Source organism: Haliotis rubra, unplaced genomic scaffold, assembly GCF_003918875.1.
Source record: "Haliotis rubra isolate DU_JTF1 unplaced genomic scaffold, ASM391887v1 Scf31, whole genome shotgun sequence".
NCBI classification, from domain to species: Eukaryota; Metazoa; Mollusca; class Gastropoda; order Lepetellida; family Haliotidae; genus Haliotis; species Haliotis rubra.
This window is the reverse complement of record NW_025766980.1, coordinates 3,574,189-3,597,912: the sequence shown is the minus strand read 5'-3', so window position 1 is coordinate 3,597,912 and position 23,724 is coordinate 3,574,189. Positions and strand designations below refer to the sequence as shown.

General features: G+C 39.6%; 2 protein-coding genes across 4 annotated transcripts in view; one reads left to right on the top strand and one right to left on the bottom strand.

The window, feature by feature from the left end:
• Positions 1-1,515: 1,515 nt before the first annotated feature.
• Positions 1,516-19,089, bottom strand: LOC124283125 (ATPase family protein 2 homolog). Its single transcript, XM_046719155.1, has 15 exons — positions 18,831-19,089; positions 13,506-13,773; positions 13,191-13,249; positions 11,281-11,826; positions 8,293-8,422; positions 7,862-7,918; positions 7,164-7,284; positions 6,449-6,583; positions 6,103-6,220; positions 5,593-5,726; positions 5,071-5,280; positions 4,229-4,362; positions 3,632-3,758; positions 3,052-3,216; positions 1,516-2,423 (listed from the first exon to the last, which is right to left on the bottom strand). Exons 1-15 carry the CDS (start codon positions 19,009-19,011, stop codon positions 2,247-2,249), a joined length of 2,562 nt encoding a protein of 853 aa, XP_046575111.1. The 5' UTR covers positions 19,012-19,089; the 3' UTR covers positions 1,516-2,246.
• Positions 19,090-19,281: 192 nt separating this feature from the next.
• LOC124283124 (RNA-binding protein 26-like) overlaps positions 19,282-23,724 on the top strand; it is a 28,276-nt gene continuing 23,833 nt past the window's right edge. For all 3 annotated transcript variants that reach the window (XM_046719153.1, XM_046719152.1, XM_046719154.1), the window contains exons 1-4: positions 19,282-19,526; positions 20,530-20,648; positions 22,299-22,477; positions 22,799-22,878. In XM_046719153.1, the coding sequence (XP_046575109.1) occupies positions 19,468-19,526; positions 20,530-20,648; positions 22,299-22,477; positions 22,799-22,878 (437 nt within the window). In that variant the 5' untranslated portion in view covers positions 19,282-19,467. The remainder of the gene's footprint in view (positions 19,527-20,529; positions 20,649-22,298; positions 22,478-22,798; positions 22,879-23,724) is intronic.

Sequence of the window (23,724 nt, the reverse complement as noted above, 5' to 3'; positions counted from 1 at the left end):
TTCGATACAGTTGCCTCAACATACGATACGTATCTCGTTATTGAGGTCACAATAGGATACGTATTTTGATACTGAGGTCACAATATGATACGCATCTCGATACTGAGGTCAAGTTATGATACGTATCATGATACTACATTCCAAGACATTGCGAGGAACAAGCAGCCATTTAAATGCTGATACTGGGTGCTTGTGTCTTTGGTTGTGTGTTGTTTAACACTGCACTCAGCGACATTCTAGCCATTTGATGGTGGTCTGTAAATAATCTATTCTGGACTCAAGAATCCAGTGACTAACCATCTATGCAACAGGGATATGACACGTGTCAACCAAGTCAGGGATCTGACCACCCGATCCTGTTGGTCGCCTCTTCTTGACATGTGTTGCTTGAGACCAATTCTGCCCGGATCTTCACAGGCCTGATTATTGATTGGTTGGACCACCTTTGCCACCTCAGGTACCATTGTGGACATGCCACTGTATTATGAAACTTAACCTTGTTACTAAAGATGTCATATTTCTATTTGTGCAGTATCCTGGCACATATATCTGTAATCAAGCTCGTCATTGGACATACACAGGGGTCATAATTTCCATGGAATTCTTGGATTTTGTAACATGGTCACCTTTGTGATATATGCCATCACGATATACACACAATTCATTCTGTCACCAAAAACCCTGCTCAACATGCAGTGTTTTTTTTTATTCATTTTTTAAAACAAAAAAATAAACAACCTGATAATTCCTGAATAAGAGAAATTCATCAATGGTTGATATGTTGATGTTGTTCTGAATGACTTGTTTCAGTTGTAGAAACAAAATCGACATCTATTCAAGATAACCTCACAATGAAAAAAGGTATCTACACAGACCATCCAATCTACTGAGTTGACTCTCATGTGCAGCATAGATATCTGGGTGCAAATTCAAGGACAGGGGAAATAAGGAACTCTTATACAAGGCAGTTGTGATCAAGGTAATCTTATCACAGTGAGTAGCTACATTAATATGACTCTTTTTGCCATATTTCAGTAATATCCCAGCAAAGGACATCGGAAATATGATAAATACATTTGTGGAAATTGAGATGAGGTGAAATTGGGTTTAACGTCATGCTGGAGAATATTTCGCTCATATGACGAAGTGCCTGCATGTGTATGTGTATATGCGGCTGCTTGTACTAGCCCAGACTTAGGCTGGTTTTATAGTGCTAGCCAACTGAGATACCATGCCGCAGTGAAGCATGAATCCCCCACTCAGACACATTATACTGACTCCGAGCCGACCAGTCCTTGTTGTACCCATTAATGCCGAGCACAAGGCAGGGACCAACAAGTACCATATTTTAACGTCTTTTGGTATGACGCTGCCAGGGATCGAACCAGCAACCTTCCACTCTCACATTGGCCCCTTATCAGATTACTCTTGTCATTAATGATATCCTGACTCAGCTAAATAAACTATTCCTGTGAACAGACCATCAGGTTACAATTGTCACACTTCAACTCAACATGTAGAAAATGTATTTATTAGCAAATTTCAAAATGTCACAGACTTTGAAACACTGTACTTGCTCCTGACAATGATTACATCTGTGTATGAAATGTGGGTCAGTGTTTCACAGTACAGATGATGAATCAGAAGCACACAGCTGAAGAATGTTCGTACAAACATAATTTACATGTGCACCTTCAAATTGGTGAGGTGAGATTAGTTTTAAAACCCATTCTAGACTATTGCATGTAACACTGACTGACTGACTGAGTTTGGTTTTACGCCGCTTTTAGCAATATTCCAGCAACATCACAATGGGGGACACCAGAAATGGGCTTCACACATTGTACCCATGTGGGGATTCGAACCCGGGTCTTCAGCATGACGAGACAACGCTTTAACCACTAGGCTACCCCACCGCCCCTTACATGTAACAGCTTGCACATGTGTGTGTGTTCTTGTGTGATGGCTTGTACAGTCTGGGGAAATACTGGTTCCGTAGGGCCAGCCAACTGAACTACCTTACCACAGTTTAACATAATACAGGTGATACCCATTTGGACATAGCACCCCACACTGACTTTGAGCTGACCAGTCCGTGTTCCTTTGATGCAAAACAGCAAGAAAGTAACCAATAAGCACCATCTTTTAAAGTTGTTTCATAGCTGATGGTCAGCCTGGAACCACCAACATTTCAGTCTCCAAGCAGGGGCACCATGTGAGAAGCACTTGCAGTTATTTGTAATCTGTCACAGAGCATGCAGGCCGCTCTGTTTGCTGTATGTCTCATAAAACAGAAGTTTCTGGTGACTGATACGAGGCTTCACTGTGGTCAGAGCCTCCGTGAAATGTCTGTGAGCGACGACACAGATGTGGATATCTTCCTGTAGAGCAAACAGTGCTGCCTCGTGACATACTGCTGACACCTGCAAAAATACATACAGTCTTGTGTAACCAGTATTCAAATGATGACTTTACCACTGGCAATAATACACAGCTTTACTACAGTGCTTGACTACATTCCTCCAAGCCCTGAACAAGACAGGCCATGTAATAGTGACATACTGAGTTTTAGTCGCAGAACTCACAAAGGTCAAATGAGCCCTACTCTAAGCATGAAAATTTGAACAGTCAAGTCTGGACCCGACAATCCAATGATCAAGAACATGTGTGACATGTCAACCAAGTCCGTAAGTATGAGTGAGTTTAGTTTTACACCGCTTTTAGCAATATTACAGCAATATCACAGCAGTCCGTCAGTCTGGCCACCCAGTCCCGTTAGTCCCCTCTTAAAACAAGCATGGGTTGCTAAAGACCAATTCTAACCCAGATGTTCACAGGTCCTTTTGATATAAAGCATGTAATGTTCCATAACATAGCACAGTTTACTGACGAATGTATTTGGAGGCTAAAAGTAAATGCTAAATGTTATATTGAGATTTTTTATGACTACAGGGATTTGGGAAGAAATAAACCACAAGCAAAGGTCAAAGAAGCCCTCGACCTAACAGTGATGCATACACAGGAACATTCTCAGATTATAGCAATACACACCTCAGCCCCTGAGTATTTGTCAGTCTCCTCAACCAGATCATCCACACTGACATCAACATCAACAGGCATCCGCTTCAGATGCAGCTGAAATATTTCCTTCCGTGTGTCTGGTGAGGGCAAGGGAACATATAGGATCCGATCAATTCTCCCAGGACGCAGTAGGGCCTGCGATAGAAAGTTGATTGCACAGTGATGGAAATCACATTTTGAAGACAAATATTTCTCCTACATGAGTCTCTTTACAAAAAGACTGTCAGTCTGAAAAAATGCTAGTGACTCATAGCACATGCATCAGTGTACACTGGGAATGACACACTACACCAGACAGGTCATACAACCTTGCACCGTACACTGCTTTAATTGTGTTGGCACTGGATGACTGAATTGAGGTTTAAACCCATTTGGACATTTTTCAAAATTTCATGGCCTCAGGAGGTCCAAGCTTATTCCACGGGCTTTAAGATTCAAAAGTATTATCAATGAATTCTACAAGGGTTTATCGAGACCTGCTCAGAGGCTAGTACCGAGCACAAGTGACCTCTGTATGTAGAGAAACATTGAAAGTAAGATTCATTCCCACCTGGTCTATCATGTCCGGTCTGTTGGTGGCAGCAACAATGGTGACATCCTGTAGCTTCTCAACTCCGTCGATCTCCGTCAGCAACTGCGCAAGTACACGGTCTGCCACGTTACTGCCTCCAGAAGAACTGGGAACAGGTGTAACATGATTTATACCACAGTAATGTCTCAAGATGAACTGAGAACAGTGGGCGTAACATGACTCAGACAGATGTAAAGTCTGCCACATTCATGCCTCCAGATGAGCCAAGTCTGAACCATACGAACTAGCGGCAATTACCATGCTACAGCAAGTTATCACATGTGGCAACTTCAGTCATATTTCAATGTAGTTAGGATGAGTCAGCTTAGTGTAGGTTAGCTTATCAACTCCCACAAAAGGCATTCATGGATAGCTTTTATAAAACTGTGTAAAAAACACCTTCCTCGGTGTTATGCAGATTGTCCAGGGTGCCGTTGTACAAAACAACCTTAGCGCTAAGGCTACCTTAAGTTTATGCTAAGGTATGGGAGTTACGGTCACCTTAGCGCTCAGGTCGCTTTGTACAACGGCACCCTGACATGTATATGTGTCGACATGAGTCCAGAGGCTACCTACCTCCCTCTCTCTACAGCCAGGGCATCTATCTCATCAAAGAAGATCACAGCCGGAGCAGCAGCACGAGCCTTCCTGAACACTTCCCTCACCGCACGCTCAGACTCCCCTACCCACTTGCTGAACAACTCAGGGCCCTGGATAGACACAGGATATATCACTTGCTGAACAACTCAGGGCCCTGAATATATACACAGGATACAACTAGCTGAACAACTCATGGCCCTGGATATACACAGGATATATACTAGCTGAACAAGTCAGGGCCCCAGATATACACAGTATATATACTAGCTGAACAACTCAGGGCCCCAGATATACACAGTATATATACTAGCTGAACAAGTCAGGGCCCTGGATATACACTGGATATATCACTTGCTGAACAACTCAGGGCCCTGGATATACACTGGATATATACTAGCTGAACAACTCATGGCCCTGGATATACACAGGATATATACTAGCTGAACAACTTAGGGCCTTGGATATACACAGGATATATACTAGCTGAACAACTCATGGCCCTGGATATACACAGGATATATACTAGCTGAACAACTCAGGGCCTTGGATATACACAGGATATATACTAGCTGAACAATTCATGGCCCTGGATATACACAGGATATATAACTAATTCAACAACTACAAACCCCAGATATACACAGGATATCATCACGTGCTGAACAGCACAGTGGCTTATCATCAACCTTGTTTACCGAGTTTCAAGATGGATCAAATATATTCTTCTTCTTTGGGGATACACAAATTCAAAAGAGTACACATTGACATTCTTCTGACTGCACTTAGCTATTCATCTTCTCTCATTATTCGTTATTTACCTTGACAGCTATAAAGTTGAGGCCACTCTCTGTAGCCAGGGCTTTAGCTATCATAGTCTTAGAGCATCCTGGAGGTCCATACATGAGCAGGCCTTTGGGAGGGTTAATGCCGAGCCTCTTAAAAGACTCAGGGTGTTTTAGGGGCCACTCTATTGCCTGTTTCAGTTTTAGTTTCAGCTCAGCCTGACCACCGATGTCCGACCACAGAACCTGCAAGAATACAGAATTAACACATACATACATATTTTTTTCCAATTGTATTCTATCTTCATCCAAGTGAAAACACAATGCCAATTACTGAGAAAGTGAAATCCCACATATAACATATAATTTTTCAATGTCATTCCAGTGTGACCCCATAACTCACAAAATCACATCACCTCCTAACTCCATGTCACTCCCACCCAGTCTCCCTCCGCTGATGAGCAACCATCACGTTCCATCACATTTGTCTCACTACCAATAAGGACCGAGTTGTCTCTACTGTCTCTAATAATAAACTCCCCTTGGCCCCTTAATTACCTTCGGCACCTCCAGCTGCACCTCCCTCATGGCACTAGGCTGAACAGTTGACAAGGCATACACCACGTCCTCCCTGCATACCAACAGCTGCTTATTCCCAGTGTCCATCTTCCTCTTCACAGCATGCAGGCCAGCTGTAGAGGGAGAGAAATGTTCATGAGTTATCTCCCTTGACATCAAAGCCCAACAAGCTCTGCAGTCAATGGATTATTATTGCTTGTTGCTTACTGTCGCACTCAGGGATATTCTCACAATATGATGGCAGTCGGTAAAACAACAGGTCTGGACAAGACAATCCAGTGATTGACACCATGAGCATCAATCTATGCAAGTGGGATAAGATGACATCCTCCAGCCAAGTTGGCACGTCTGACCACTCGATTACATTAGTCGCTTCTTATGACAAGCATAACATGCTGAAGATCAGTTCTAACCCAGATGTCCATGGGAAGTCAATGGATCAGCAGGCACAATACCGATATAACAGATCAAATAAAACTACAAACCCACCTTCTTTACAAATTGCTGCCAGGTCAGCCCCTACAAAGCCATGAGCAGCATCAGCAACATCTGCCAGCTCCTCAGTGGTCAGCGTGTTTGGGGTCTTCTTCAACAGCTTCTCAAGTATCTGACATAAGGGTCAAATAGATGATTATCTTAAATCTGGTTTAAAATATTACAATATGTACATGTTGACAGACACACAGAGCACAAAAAGACACTTTGGTGTCTAATCAAACCAAATATTCTAAAAACAACCTTTCAACAACTATTAAATATAGAGCCATTATTTATAATATTTCCAGGAAATCCAATAACCCCAAACAAGTATGATCCCCGACATCCCAGTACTTACCTCCAGCCTCTGTTTGGCAGTGGGGACCCCTACCTCCACCTCCCGGTCAAACCGACCCGGACGTCTCAGCGCAGCATCCAAAGCGTCCGGTTTACTGGTCACCCCAAGCACAACCACCATCTTGTCACTACTGCACTGAAACAAACAAATCAAATAGGTCCTTTTCCAAAACCTTCATGTTGATTTCTTAATCAATGTATGACAGTGAACTGTAAATATATCAAGTCACTCAGATCAAATCTGAAAACTTATCTGTTTCAAAAAGCCTACCCTACATGCTGAAGTGTATCAAATTAACTTATTTCAATCCTGTGCTGTGTACTTTCAACTCTGGGTGCTTCGAGCATGCATTATGCGTGGAGAAATGCGCATTACAAATGGACTATTATTATTTTTATTATTATTATTATTATTATTATGCAATTCTGCTACCAGTAATATTTCAGATAAATCTGGATAGCAACTACACAACCTCCGTGTTGGCTATCACACACCAGGAACAGGTTCTGGCAACCTCTTCTCCTTGCCATCACTTATGAATCAATGATTATTTCTATACACATTCCAAAAGTGCTTTACTGCATCTCTTTTACAGCAGTTGATTAGTAATAAAAAATAATTTGAAACAATGTCCAAGAAACAGATAGGTCAACTTGAGTAAACATTGATCCCAACAGTGCAGTATGTGAACATGTATCAACATTCGAGTACATACATCGATGCCATCCATGAGAGTCAGCAGGCTGGCCACCACCCGCTTCTCAAGATCACTGTTAGAGTTGTCTCTCTTGGGGCACAGTGCATCGAGTTCGTCTATTACAATGATGCTCGGAGCCCTGGGACAGAATGAAGGACTCACAACACTGTAATCTTATAATGGGCCACTTTGATAAAGAACCAGGTACAATAGGGGTTGTGTTTTGTTCATGTGATGTGCAGTTTAAAGAAGAAGAAAAATTTTTAGAAAATGTTATTAAAATTAAATGAGAACAACATGCATATTCTTCGGGACTTGCACACACATATTTCAGATTATATGCTCCTAAAATAAATGACTGACGTCAAATTGACAGTTTGCTGGAAATGGCCCTCATCCTACTCTTTCATCTTTTGATCAACAAATAAACGACAATTTTTGACGTAATGTGCATTTATTGAAAGATATCTCGGACACAGGACATAAAAGGCACAACCCCTGACGAATTTACACCCAACAAAAGTAATTTGTCACAATGTAAGGGGGCATGGTGGGCGAGCTGTCTAAGGCACCATACAAGTGATCCAGTGAGCTTGAGGTGCCAGGATAGAGCCCACCTCAAAATAGAAATCAGAAAGCAGTATGCCGTTGCCTTGCGTTAACTGCACAGATATGTTATAGGTTACAAAACATATCTATTTTCAATTTTTACTTACATTTCTTGGGCAGACTTGAAAATATTCCTCAGCTTACTTTCTGTTTCTCCAAAGAATCTGAGAAGAAAGAATGCACATGAAGGAAGTGTTGATCTTATGATGAAGCATCAACTTGCTACTATCAATAATCATCATCTATAAGTTTATCTTCCCTGTGAAGATCTAGATCATAATTAGTCTTCAGCAAACCATACCTTGTCATGATAAGCGACAGGATTGAGCTGCCACATTAGCTAGATCAGTTAAAGCCTGTCATCATATCCCAATATTATGATATCAATTACTGTACTTCCCAGTCAAGATTTGATTATTTACAGACTATATCATCTATCTGGAATATTGAAGAATGTAGAGTGAAGCAACATGACATAGAAACATGTTTATCTTAAGCCATAAAAGACTTGCTTAAATCAATCATCATCATGACATACTTGCTCCAGATCTGCGGACCTGTCACGTGCAGGACGTTGATGTTGAGACTAGCGGCCACAGCTCGTGCTAGAAGGGTCTTCCCTGTGCCGGACGGCCCATGGATCAACACTCCCCTGGGAGGGACAAGGCCTGAAAGAGAACAAGCATCAGTATATCAGGATAGTGTTTGTTGCCTCATGCCTGGCCACTCTCTGTGATATTCCAGCTATGGGAAGTGACCTGTAAATAAGTGAGTCTTGACCAAACACACCAGCAAATGATATTGTGTGCAAAGATCCATGTAATTTGTGGAGCACAGTGGTGTAGTGGTTAGCATGCTGGCCTCTCACGCCAAAGGCCCAGGTTCGGAATCCAGGTGGAGACACCAAAATTTGTGACCTGGGTCTCATACTGTGTTGTGTCCCTGGGAAAGGCACTTTGTCCACGTTGCACTCAGTCCACCCAGCTGTTCAAAATGGGTACCTGAGAAGCGGATGTACAGACCTATACGGTCGCGTGAAGCGCTTAGTAGCGGCTTTGAAAGTACAATTCCATCAGGGTAGTTATGTAACTCCAGAGAGCAGCATCGTGTTGGATTCTAGGCGCAAAAATTAGCATTATTATTATTATTAATCGGCACTAGGGCTGCAACGATTCGGTTTGATTTATTGACAATTGAATCTAACACCTTAGTTTCGATTTTTCGATAACCATTATTACTTTTTCGATTTGATATTTGAATACCTATTCAAATTATTTCCACACAGCCAGAACGTAATTTTGACTCCAACTCAAGCAGTTTGGAGCGCTGAAATAAGGTGAAACGTGATTGATTGACGCCAGGCTAATAATAAAATGACAATTGTTGTTAGTAGACATCGCCAAGTTGACGATGTATTTCATGATAAAAAAGCCAACTCTGAACGTTAAATAAAATCTGATGTTTTTACTTGCATGAAGAATCAAATCGAAAATGATTGAATCGAGGGTCCAATATCGAAAATCGAATCGAATTGAGCGTCCAATATCGAAAATCGAATCAAATCGAGGTCTGGGTGAATCGTTGCAGCCCTAATTGGCACACAAAAAGACACAATCAGTTAAGTCAGTGTATCTGACCACCCAAGTCGCTCTGTACGGCATGAATGGGTTGATGGGGTCAAATTCTAATAACAAATCCACACGATAAACATGCGATATACATTAAACGGATTACAATGGCACAGAGATACGAAATAAAGTGAATTAACTACTAGTAATCCATTACTTTTCCCAAACTAAACCTAGCTTCAAGAGCCTCATCAAAGACATCACTATCAGCATCATCAACACCATCCACCAAAGAACCATGAACCTGAAACTACCATTCTCCTCTCCCACAAGCGTCACCATCACCACCATTATTATATAGCGACAGGGACGGTGGGGTAGCCTAGTGGATAAAGCATTCGCTCATTGCGCCGAAGACCCGGGTTTGATTCCCCACATGGGTACATTGGGTGAAGCCCATTTCTGGTGTCCCCCGACGAGATATTGCTGGAATATTGCTAAGAAGCAGTGTAAAACAACACCAACTCAATATAGCAACACCATCATTAGCATGATGACAGACATCACTATCACCAACATTAACATCATCTACTACACACCAAAATTTGTGGCCTGGGTCTCATACTGTGTTGTGTCCCTGAGCAAGGCACTTGGTCCACATTGCACTCAGTCCACCCAGCTGTTCAAAATGGGTACCTGAGAAGCGGATGAACGGACCTATACGAAGCGCTTAGTAGCGGCTTTGAAAGTACAATTCCATCAGGGTAGTCATGTAACTCCAGAGAGCAGCATCGTGTTGGATTCTAGGCGCAAAAATTAGCATTATTATTATTATCGGTTCGATTCATTGAAAATTGAATCTAACACCTTAGTTTCGATTTTCGATAACCATTATCACTTTTTCGATTCGATATTTGAATACCTATTTAAATTATTTCCACACAGCCAGAACGTAACTTTGACTCCGACTCAAGCAGTTTGGAGCGCTGAAATAAGGTGAAACGTGATTGGTTGACGCCAGGCTAATTATAAAATGACAATTGTTGTTAGTAGACATTGCCAAGTTGACAATGGATTTCACGATAAAAAAGCCAACTCTGAGAGTTAAATGAAATCTGATGTTTTTACTTGTATGAAGAATCAAATCGAAAATGATTGAATCGAGGGTTCAATATCGAAAATTGAATCGAATTGAGGGTCCAATATCGAAAATCAAATCAAATCGAGGTCTGGGTGAATTGTTGCAGCCCTAATTGGCACACAAAAAGACACAATCAGTTAAGTCAGTGTATCTGACCACCCAAGTCGCTCTGTACGGCATGAATGGGTTGATGGGGTCAAATTCTAATAACAAATCCACACGAGAAACATGCGATATACATTAAACAGAGTACAATGGCACAGAGATATGAAATAAAGTGAATTAACTACTAGTAATCCATTACTTTTCCCAAACTAAACCCAGCTTCAAGAGCCTCATCAAAGACATCACTATCAGCATCATCAACACCATCCACCAAAGAACCATGAACCTGAAACTACCATTCTCCTCTCCCACAAGCGTCACCATCACCACCATTATGATATAGCGACAGGGACGGTGGGGTAGCCTAGTGGATAAAGCATTCGCTCATTGCGCCGAAGACCCGGGTTTGATTCCCCACATGGGTACATTGGGTGAAGCCCATTTCTGGTGTCCCCCGCCGAGATATTGCTGGAATATTGCTAAGAAGCAGTGTAAAACAACACCAACTCAATATAGCAACACCATCATTAGCATGACAGACATCACTATCACCAACATTCACATCATCTACTACATCAGTCACCTCCATCCATCCATCCATCCATCCATCCATCACCACTACCACCATCATGCTTTCTATAATAATCATCATCATCATCATCATCATCATCATCAGTGTTTCATTTCAGTTTCTACAGGGCCATATTCTCACCATAAGACTTGAACAGCTCCGGGTTGGTGAGGGGAATCTGCACCATCTCTGTTATCTGCTTCACTTGCTCGGACAAACCTCCAACGTCATCCAACATGACTCCAGCATTGCGTACGACATCAGCGTCCTCTTTAACATTAGCATCCACCACTGTCACCTTCGTAGACGACACAACTTTACAAAACTTTTCACATTTCCTTGATTTTCTGTGTCTATGGATGACTGGAGTTTGAAATGCTCGCGGACTGGTGACTTCCACTGTACTGGTTTTACTGTCAGGTGTTTTGGGTGTTGACACTGATTGGTTCATGCTGGAGCAGGTAGAGTCAGACTGACTGGATTCATCCTTCAACTCATTGAATGAAATGTCGGATAAGTTGAGACTGGCCATGCTGTCAGATAACGACAAGTCAGGTTGATTGACAGGTATCACTTCAACAAGACAGAGTTGCTTCACCATTGCCTTCAGGCATTTTACTTGAAATTCACACTGCTGACCAAAATATGATAAAGTAACTGCGTTTCCTTCACACAAATATCTGTTCACTGAAACAAAATGCATATGAAGTTTTAATATACATAGGTATACATAGGTGGCCTAAATCTGTGTGGTCCCCCAATATTGCTGGACATATGTCCATTTCAATGGTCAATCCTCCTGCCATCAGGGCTTTGTCAATTTACTATCTTACTTTCCACATTAGCCTGCTCTAAATTTGGCAGAATATAAAATGTTGCAATATCGATAACAATGTTGTTTCAAACACATGACTGACAATTTTTTAAATCTTACATTTCAATTTTTTTCAGGAAATCATAAGCAAATAAATTATCACAATATTTATGCTTTCATTTTGCATTCTACCTCTGTGTTAACAAAGAAAATGTGAAATAAAATTATCTCCCTCTTGTGGTATATTCAGTCTGAAGTTACATTCGTTATACATCTGAGAGTTCCCATGCTGCACTCTTTGAATAAGTACATTAACTGGTTTACTCCTAAAGTTAGACGTCCCAAAAGGCATACATCCCATTTGTCAGACAAATCAATCAGACGTGACTGTGATTACAACCTAGTCTTACCCACTGATATAATGAACCTGTCCCATACACTAACGAGAACGAGATGGTTTTCACATTTGTACAGAAATACTTTGATCAGAATACCGGTACTAATGTTGACTGACTTACTCAATCACTGGGTTCTCAAAATGTGTTTTCACAATGTTCAATTTTATCATAACATGATTATAGATTATTTGATGAAGTTGGGCATTTGCTCAGACTTGGTTGACATTCTTGCCTGTATAGTGAATGATGGGAAAGATGTGAAATCTTAAATCTTGAATGATTTGATTGACCATTTAAATTATCTTGTTAAATTAACATATTTTGTTTTTATGCCAAATAAAGTCATTACAAAGTCATCCATTGATCATTTAAAGTATCTTGTTGAATTAACTTATTTTATTTTATGTCAAATAAAGTCATTGTCATAATCTCTTCTCTTTATGTTTGGATTAGTACATTTGGACTAGTCCATTAATTAACGAAGGTAACAGTGTAGTGAACCTCAGTGCAATCAACCATAACCTTTGTTGTTTTAACACGTCTAACTTTTGGGACATCTAACTTTTGGGAGGACACCCATTAACTTGTTCCCAAATGCATTGACCCTAAAAAATTGACCCCCAAACTTACTTAAAACCCAGTAAACTACAATCTCAAGCCAAATGTTTTTTCCAATACCTTTCAACTATGCACTTGAAATTTCAAGCCTTCATTGAACAGTAGCACTGTATCAGTACTGAAAAATCACTATCAAATTTCCATAATATTTACCATCGCAAAATGTAACATGTCAAAAACATTATGGAAGTCATTTTGAAAAATATGAAGATGTAACTTACATAGTTTATGTTTGAAGCTGTTCTTACAGTTTTTATCAGAGTATACTGGTCTCCATTCTCTGGAAGAAAACAGGAATGAAATCAAAATGATGTCAATGAAACTACTAAAATAAGAACGTTTCTGCAAAACATAAAATACTGTGATAACTGAAATTCACCCAGCTTGATCACCTGATCCTAAATGTCACCTCTCACAGAACAACACTAGTCTCTGGGGACCATTTTAACCCAGACTCCTGATGAGGCATTAAGTCCTGTTAGTTATCATAATATCTGAAACAGTACAGTCTATTTGTAACTACATCCCATGCTTACTTGGATTCTAATATGACTTCTTCAGCAAGTGCTTCCACTCCACCAAAACTCTCCACTGTGACGACATCCTCCTTCTTGCTGCCGATGTCAGCCAAGGTTTTCTCATCAACGTAGACACCAGTTAAACTCCCAACAGTTGAAGGCCAACATGTCTTGACAACTTTAGAGTTGATAATACAGGGTTTTCCTAGAGCAAGGCCACATAGTAGCATAGTGCTAGGATGTACAGCAATTATGTCATCTTTACGTGTCTTTGGCACCTTCAGATCTAAAAGATAAACAGAAAGCATGGGCTGAAAACAACAGTCATGACACTTCTAGTATGTTTCCAGCTAATAATCCTCATTAGTAAGTCATATTCATAAACAGGAATTTGGAAAATACACATTGGTTAGTCAGAGGTATCAAATCCCAGCAAACAGCTGATTGAAACAGCTGATTTTACAGCTGCATTAAACCAACACAAAACAGAGAAGTCTTCCATTTTTACTGTATTAACTCATAACTGCTGAAACCAAAGACTTTATTGTGGTGTTTTCTGAGTAGAGCAAGTAAGCCTTAAGTTCATCAATAATTTCTTTTGCAATGACAGAATTTTCAAAAGATCGATTTTGATCAGTGACAATTGCCGAAATCTTACTTTGAGATGATGTTTTAGAGAGCGAAATGCACACATTTCCGTGATGTCATCTCTCTTGATAAACAATGTATATCTAACTATCTGACCAGCAATTTCATTAGATGATATTTTCAGAAGAACTACTCAGAAATGGGTGTTACAAACATAACTAGCTGCATTAATGCAATTGTTTCTCTCTGTAGTTCATAGGTGGTTGGGTTTAATTAAGAATAACCCAGTGGTTTGTGGCTGCATGTACTAGCCCAGACTTAGGCTGGAGTGCAGCTCACTGAGATAACCATTATGAATACTGACTGACTGACCCCGGCTTTTAGCAATATTCCAGCAACATCATGGCGGGGGACACCAGAAATGGGCTTCACACAATGTACCCATGTGGGGATTCGAACCCGGGTTTTCAGCGTGACGAGCAGACACTTTAACCATTAGGCTACCCCACCGCCCCTTTACCCATGACAAATTTAACATGTGAACCCTCAGGCTGCAATTTTGGTCTCTATAATCAAGTTAGTGGGTTAAATCTAAAGGTTACTTAGCTCGAAAATGCAAAATATTTATGCAAAATTTCTCACTGATTTTGTACATGACACACGGGAGGGTTCACTTACTTTGGACATAAATTTTTAGGGAGGTCATTCACATTGTACATGCTTCTCCATGAAAATCATTATCACCCCAGGGCCTCCTATCAATAAATTATGAACGGTCCCTTAAGCGAAACATTACCCATGCTTTGAATGCCACAAAGTTAACCCTTGGTTCATTGCACACCATGCTTCCATTTCTGCCCACAATTGTGTGATCTAAAATTTCAAACATTGTCCAAATATACTCTGTAAGACATTCCAAGTTTTATCATAAGATATTTACTTTATACCAAAATGCTGCATCTTAATAAGATAAAGAAGTTCACATCCATAATAGTATCCTGTCTTATTGTTACCAAAAAATCCAAAGGCAATATGGCATATGACATACAGTTAATGTTTACAAAGTCCATGTGTGAGTGAGTAAGTTTGGTTTTAAGGCGCTTTTAGAAATATTCCAGCAATATCACAACTGGAGACACCGGAAATGGGCTTCGCACATTGTACCCATGTGGGGAATAGAACCCAGGTCTTTGGCGTGACAAGTGAACGCTTTAACCACTAGGCTACCCCAACGCCCCCAAAGACTATGTCTGACTGACTGACTGACTGAGTTTAGTTTTACGCCGTTTTTAGCAATACTCCAGCAATGTCACGGCGGGGGACACCAAAAATGGGCTTCACACATTGTGCCCATGTGGGGAATCGAACCCAGGTCTTCGGCGTGACGACTAACGCTTTAACCACTAGGCTACTGCACCACCCCCCAAAGTCTATGTAATTCTGGTAATTGAAAAGTACACAAGAAGTGATACCTGCACCATTTCTACAGCAATTTCAGACTAGGTAGTGAGTGAGTGAGGTTTTACACTGCTTTTAGTAATATTGCAGCAACATCACGGCAGGGGACACCAGAAATGGGCTTCACACATTGTACCCATGTGGGGAATAGGACCCGGGTCTTTGGCGTGACAAGTGAACGCTTTAACCACTAGGCTACCCCAACGCCCCCAAAGTCTATGTAAATCTGGTAATTGAAAAGTACACGAGAAGTGATACCTGCACCATTTCTACAGCAATTTCAGCCTAGGAAGTGAGTGGGTGAGTGAGGTTTTACACTGCTTTTAGTAATATTGCAGCAACATCACGGCAGGGGACACCAGAAATGAGCTTCACACATTGTACCAAATCATGGGGAATCGAAAGCACAGCTAAGAAAGAAGCATTATTTTTCCAACTGAACCTTTGGAAGTGTCAGTAACTGTTGCTGAAAGTGTCATTGTCAGCACAGGCAGGGGTGGAAATAACTTTAAAATTGCTAGTGTACTCCGGTACAGTGGCACATGTAAAATCACTTGCCCTGATAATTTTTCCACTATACCGGCCGTTTTCTTGTTGATTTTATAAACAAACAACATAATTAACATTGGAATATCAACTGGACACCGGTACAGTGTGATATACAAATTTGCTTGCCCGACAGAAAAAAAACACTGGACTCGGGCGTCGGGCAATGGGTTATTTCCACCTCTGACAGGTACTACAGATGTGTACCCCAGATATGTTTCTGCAAACAGAAATATACCCTAGTCAAAATATGAACACAGAAACGTACCAAAGGGCGAATCCATTCTGCATTGCGCAGTTTCTTGATCGAAACTGTCATATTGTTGCATTAGATGCATTTGATTTCATTATGCAAGAAACAAGCATCCACAGTAGCAAATATTTCACAATGCACAATTTACAACTGGTAATCAGCTGAACGGTAACAGCTACATGTATATGTTTCAGTTTGGGGTTGTGGAACATGGACTCGTCCACCGTTCAGGATAGAGTTTCTGTATACTCACTTTGTTAAGGGTACATTTCTGCATACATACCTACATATCTGTAGTACCTATGCCGATGACCCCTTCAGCGAACTGTCATTGGTTATCTGCTATGCTGTCTGAACAACATCATGAAAACTGTAACTGTCTCATTCAACCATCCTCAATAATCTCCAGGGTATACGTTCTGATAAATATCCACTACACCCTGGATGCCTCTACGGCTTGGCCCAATGATTTTATTACCTCCCTTGGCTGGCTTTTTATCCAATCAGGTGTCTACGCTGGGAAGTTGAGCATTCCAGTCACAACTCACTTTCACTTCTTTTATCTAACTGATTAAACTTGGCAACATAATTGTTGCAGAGGTACTCTGAAAGTGGTAGAAAGAGTTCTTGCATATATTTTTTAAGGTTTCAGACCTGTCAATTTGTCTGTATGATTTCCCCCCCAAATCTGAGTCGCACTGCAAACAAACCTTCGTGGCTGCGACAGCTATCTTTGCTGAGACTGGCAAGCTCGGTTGTAAGGGAGGCTTAGCCGATTGGCTACTGTGAGAATGTGGAGCCAGCAAAGGGAGGTAATAAATTATCGGGCCAAGCCATAGATGCATCCAGGGTACTAGTGGAGATTTATCGTAATGTATACCCTGGAGACTATCGAGGATGCATTCAACTTACTTCATCAAGCTATCTATGGGGTGTTCTAATTATTAGACTAATATTGATTTGTTCCAGAAGTCTAGATAGGCTAAAATATCTGCATAAAATAAGCATTGAAATTTCCAAAATATGCACTAAAATATATCTGTAAAGTCCCAAATATGCAAAGGAAATTACAGAAATGTTTTGGTTAGTTGTTGACTTGCTTACCATGACTTACCGGTAAAAACAATGCGTAACAGTAAGTAGCTAACTGTCAAATGTTATGAGAGAATCGTGTAGATTATTGAATGAATTTCACTATTAAACTGTATACTTTATGAACTACAGGGACCGCCTCCGTGGTGTAGTGGTTAGGCGTCCGCCCGGAGAGTAAAAGGTCACAGGTTCAATCACCGGCTGCGTCATACCAAGAGACATTAAAATATGGTACTTGTTGGTCCCTGCCTGGCACTCGACATTAATGGGTAAAACAAGGACTGGTCGGCTCTGGGTCAGTATAATGTGTCTGAGTGGGGTATTCATGCTTGACTGCGGCATGGTATCTCAGTGAGCTAGCACCATAAAATCAGCCTAAGTCTGGGCTAGTACAAGCAGCCACACATACACACGCATGCACGTCGTCATATGAGCGAAATATTCTCCAGCACGACGTTAAACCCTGTTTCTCCTCACCTATGAACTACAGAGAGAAACAATTGCACTAATGCAGCTAGTTATGTTTGTAACACTCATTTTGATTAGTTCTTCTGAAAATATCATCTAATGAAATCGCTCGTCTTGTCAGAAAGTCTAGATATACATTTGTCACTGATCAAAATCGATCTTTTGAAAATTCTGTCATTGCAAAAGAAATTATTGATGAACTTATTAGAAATTGTTTTGAATCAGAGATTGTTATCGACAGAATATTGACAGATTTGCTTAACACCTAACTCTGTCACTCATGCACCGGCGAAGAAACATGACAGCAATAGACTTTTGAAAAAAACTCAGGATGCATGGAAAATTAAGTTTCCGTGGTTATCTTTCCATAAACAATCTGATAAAATTAGACCATGCTGCAGTTAACAGAACCAGTTTAAAATGACATTCATGCCGACATGTTTGTATTTCAATATGGTCACTGTACAAGTCAAATAATAAAGTAACTTAAAACTTCATATATTTTGTATTTCTCTTTAAACAAGGGCCATTAACATGTGTTAATGTCTGAAGTACAAACAACTGGAGCCCTATAGTTATCTTTTTAAAAAAATTTGTTTAAATTACTGACATAGAAAATACCCACTTTTAAAAAGGATGGGTTTCGCCAAATTTGAGTACCTACTGAAGATCAGTAGTACCCATTTATAACAGACGCCATGGGTAAAATACCCAGATTGCAAAAAGCTTATCTAGAGCTCTGTGTTCCCTGTTTGTTACCAGGTTAGAGGGTGTTGGTAGCAATTAACTTGATATGGATGAGAAGAAGCATTGTCATCAAGCTTAACATATTGTAGTGTTTTCCATACAACATGGTGTCTGTAATTATTCCACAATTTATTTTCCAATCAATTGAAATAGGGTCCTACAACCGATGATGATATGGTTACTAAGCCCACCTGCTGAAGCCAAGGAGGGGGAGATAACTCCATGCAAAATACCGTCCTTTACAAAACCGTGATTACAACGTTCGTCACCGCATTGTTCTCTGTGAATGTTGACATCACGATCACTGACAATTAGTTTACACTTCACACATTCGTTCCATTCCGTCTTCCGACCTTTCTGTTTCTTCGACATTTCAGTTCTCACTTGTAAAGTTCATAATGTGAAAGAAAACGATTTATCCAAATCACACATGGTTGCGGCCATGACACTTTTATGATCTCACGAAATCTCGTTTACCGCCTTTATTTTACGGGCCGTTATATAGACAAATACTGTACGTGCCATCTTTTTGTATTGTTTAGACTATATCGGTTAGGCCTTTGTAGCCGACAAGGATAATAATAAGACCTAATTAACCCTTGGGGCGAGGGATTGATGAAAACAGTTATTTGTCACGTGATAAAAAACGAGATTTGTGAGCAGCCATATTCGGGTAGTTTCTTCAGCAGTTGTAACGTTCGGGAAGATGTTACGTGGAGAATGAGGAAACTTGTAAACGTACTCTGACAAGGAACTTGTCGATTGTTTATTCGCCATATGTTAGGTCTCCATGTGCAACAATAGGCGTTAACGTAGGAGACCACCACAATGATTATTGAAAATCTGGATGCTTTCAAAGTGTGGCTATCGAAAACACTGGATCCGATGTGAGTCTTAGTCGAAATAATGTGATTGTGAAATGTTTTATTACTGAATTGAGGACTTTATGTTGTCACTCCATGGTTGGTTATACTTTTGAGAGCCACATCGGACATCCTGAGGTTTTCTAAGAAAATAGCTCAGTCTCATTTTCGTGATTATTACTTTTTTGCCCTTGCGTGTTTTTTCGCATGGTAAACCATCACTTTCAGTTTTACTTTGACATACTATCTGTTAAATGAACATACACCTGAATAATTATTCACTGGTTGCAACTACATGTTATATTCCTACAGTTACATTATTGAATAAATTATCACAAGGTTATTCAATAACCCATACACAGGAAACGTTATTGAGAATAGTGTGGACATAATTGTACCTCCATAAATCAAGTACCTATCAAGTACATTAAATAATGTGACTGAAAATGTTTTGTAAAAGAAATGAATCTGTTAACACAAAAGGTTGTCTTTTTAGCATTTCAAAGTAATGTGTTTGCCAGAAACAAGTTTATTATTTGGGGAAAATTCCATTTGGGTTTTAGAAGCTAGCAGTCACTGGGACAGCTTGTGAAGTATCATCATGCTAAATATGAACTGTATGACATGGGTCAATATTAAATTGGTTTGCAAGTACAATATAAATTCATGATTATGTATGAACAGGAACATTTCTTTTAGAACAACCTGTAAGGTTAGTTTTGTGTATTACTATGAGTGACAATCAACCAATATGTTGACCATAATGACCAAATTTCAGTTTAATAAGCCTAATTTCTTAAGTATGTGAGGGGAATTGAATGCATTCCAGTCAATTTCCCACGTCTGTATACACAGTGTACAACCAAATCTTTGTGATTGGGTATTGAACTGATGCTATGGTGTCTGTAATAGTGATATGCATCACAGTTATTGCATATATCTTTATTTTTGACTTAAGTAAAATATTTTTACTCATTAGCAAATGTCTGGGCCTGTCCATCATGATCATGCCCATTTGTTTCAACAGCTGTGATGCGGACCCATCAACTTTGTCTCGCTATGTATTAGCCTTGGTCAAGAAAGAAAAGTCTGAAATTGAACTCAAGGATATCTGTATGGACCAGCTGGATGTGTTTTTGCAGTCAAGTATGTTTCTTGTGTTATGTGTTTGGTATGTTAGGTATAATGTACATGGTAATGTAAAACAGCATGTTGCAAAATGCTCTAAAATAAAAATGATTTTCATAATGTAAGTATTTATTATGGTGTAATGATTCAGCGATACAGTATTGCCACCTTATTCGAGGCCATTGATACAAGTCTTCAACTTACCACTCATGTAATGTCATTCATACTATGCATTGCATTACAAGTTATATCGGTATGGATATGCCTAGACCTGAATAGACAGATATTCAGCACCAGGTCAGAAGCAAAGTTTTCCCTATTTATCAGAATTTATAAAAATATGATATTGACACTGATTAAGAAAAATCCATTTTAATCTTTTTTACATATACTGCCTGCCAGAGACCCTTTTGAATCATAGAAAATCCCTGGTTGGTGTAGAAACATTTGGATAGTAAGAGACAGGAATTTAGAAATTTCAATTTAAATGAAATGCTAATTGAAACTTTTCAAAGAGTAGTGAAAGTGACTAATATTTCCCTGTTGTCTATGAATAGCATCAAGTTGACAATGCCCTTAACAGGGGTGGAAATAACTTTAAAATTGCTAGTGTACTCCGGTACAGTGTCACATGCAAAATCACATGCCCTGATAATTTTTCCACTATACTGGCCGATTTTCTTGTTGATTTTTTAAATAAACATAATTAACAGTGGAAAGCAAATGGACACTGGTACAGTGTGATATGCAAATTTGCTTGCCCGACAGAAAAAAACACTGGACTGGGGCGTCGGGCAATGGGTTATTTCCACCCCTGCCTTAACCTACATGTTTCTGCCCTACAAATTACAATCATGACAATATACCACCTTCAATTTCAGAAGTTTAAGTCTAAATATTCACGGTTGTGATTTATCTGCAGAAAGAAAATATTATAATGCACACATGAACCAAGAATGAGGTGTATTGCTGTGATAGATGTATGTGCCAATCCATGAAGAATTCATGACAAACTTATCATATTTGTGTTGGCGTTGGAAACAAATCTTGCTGGAAAATGTGTGATGAGAGGGTTTATACAGTGTAATAAAATAGCATAGTATGTATCTCTGGTTATCGATATAGATGATAGAGATTGTGGCAGTGGGATTCGACCAAACAGAGGTACTAGAATCTGTACTTTACTGAGAAAGTGTAATCCCAAATTTAACGTGTTAAATTTGAAGGCAGTGGGGTAGTCTAGTGGTTAAAGCGTTGGCTTGTCACGCCGAAGGCCCGGGTTCGAATCCCCACATGGGTACAACGTGTGAAGCCCATTTCTGATGTCCCCTGCAGTGATGTTGCTGGAATATTGCTAAAAGCGGTGTAAAGCCAAACTCAGTCAGTCAGTTAAATTTGACCCCTTTCTACATGGCATTGTGTATTCTCAATCTTTTTACAAAGCCCTAATAGTATCCTATATTTCACTGACAAACACAATTTACAAAGCATTGAAACCATGTGTTAACATTCTTGAAAAAGATCTTGAATTTCGATATCCCATATCAGTATGATCGATACCATCACACACATCATACTTGTTTCACACAGAATTTTATACAAGGGTTTTTATGGTGGTTTAGTGCCATAGATTGAATTTTATATCTTAATGTCAATGACATTTTTCAGAGACAAAGGCATTTGTGGAAACACTATTCACTGCATTGAAATCAAAATCCTACCTAGCATCTCTAGTGCCTGATGCTGTCAACAACACACCTGTGGCTCCAGTCCCTAGTCAGACAACCAACAACGTAACAGCCAAACCACCGGAAGCTGACAAAAAGAAAGACAGGCCAGAAAAACAGGTACTGTGGATTATGTAAATATTTTCAGGTTATTTGCCACGTGTGGTTTTTCTAGACCTGCTCAGTCGGCATAAAATGTCATTTACAATTCTCAAGTCGTATTGAAAATGTCCCAATTCATAATACCCCACATGGGTACAATGTGTGAAGCCCATTTTTGGTGTAAAACCAAACTCGCTCACTCACTCATTTTTCTGTATAAGTATCACTGCATTAATTATGTAAAAATGTTCATATATTCACAGTTAAATAGTATTATGCCACAGAACCCTGCTATTTTCCTAATCATTAATCGGCACTTGTTGCAATATATTTGTCCAGATATCTGATGATGGCAGTCGGGATGGTTCCAAGAGAAGACGATCAAGATCGCCAAGTCCCAGATCTCGAGGAAGAGACATGTATGAAATAGTTTCTGTTTTGAGTAAAGCATGTATGATATTTTATATTAAATGGTATGCTAGTAATGTAATTCGAGATCCTAAACTTCAGGAGAATGATGAACATTTAAGATAGCAACGTTTGAGAAATTGAAGGGAAATTTTGTTGTTTGTGTTATCAGAATCAATGCTTGGACATTTAAGGACAGTTTTTGATCAAACATGAATCAGGTGATCAGATATTGGTTTCATTGTAACCCAACCACTGGTTTCTATGGCACTGAGTTATTTACAAGTTGCTGCGATTATTGAATATTGCTGAATTTGAAATAAATCAACAAACAACAAGTTAATTAACTCTTTCAACACCAGTCAACCAGAGGCATTTACTGCCATGACACCGAGTTCCCAGGGACTCTAAGATCACAGATGAAGCCTATGTTTATGAAGGAAATTATAAGCTTGTAAAACGTTATTGCTACTACATTTCATACACCATTTGAAAGGTCTAATCCCATTGTTGATAAATATGAAGTTTATTTTTATAATGTTATTCAAATAATACAACTACAACTTAAATAGATTTATTTTTGTAATGAAAATGCAAGCTTACATTTATAATGTCTAGATAAACCACGAAAGAAGCAAAAACTATGGCGATTTTTTTCCATTTGTGACATGGCATAACATGCCCGTGCCTTTTTCGTTATTATAAAAAGATTTCTTAAATAAAATGTATGGTCGCCTATTTTCTGATATCAGTGGCTTTCTGCTCAGTAACATGACAGAACAACGGAAAATACCTCCGTTTTCGAAGCTTCTTATGAATAACATGGGAGGCGAATCATTTGATGTCGGGTATCGTTC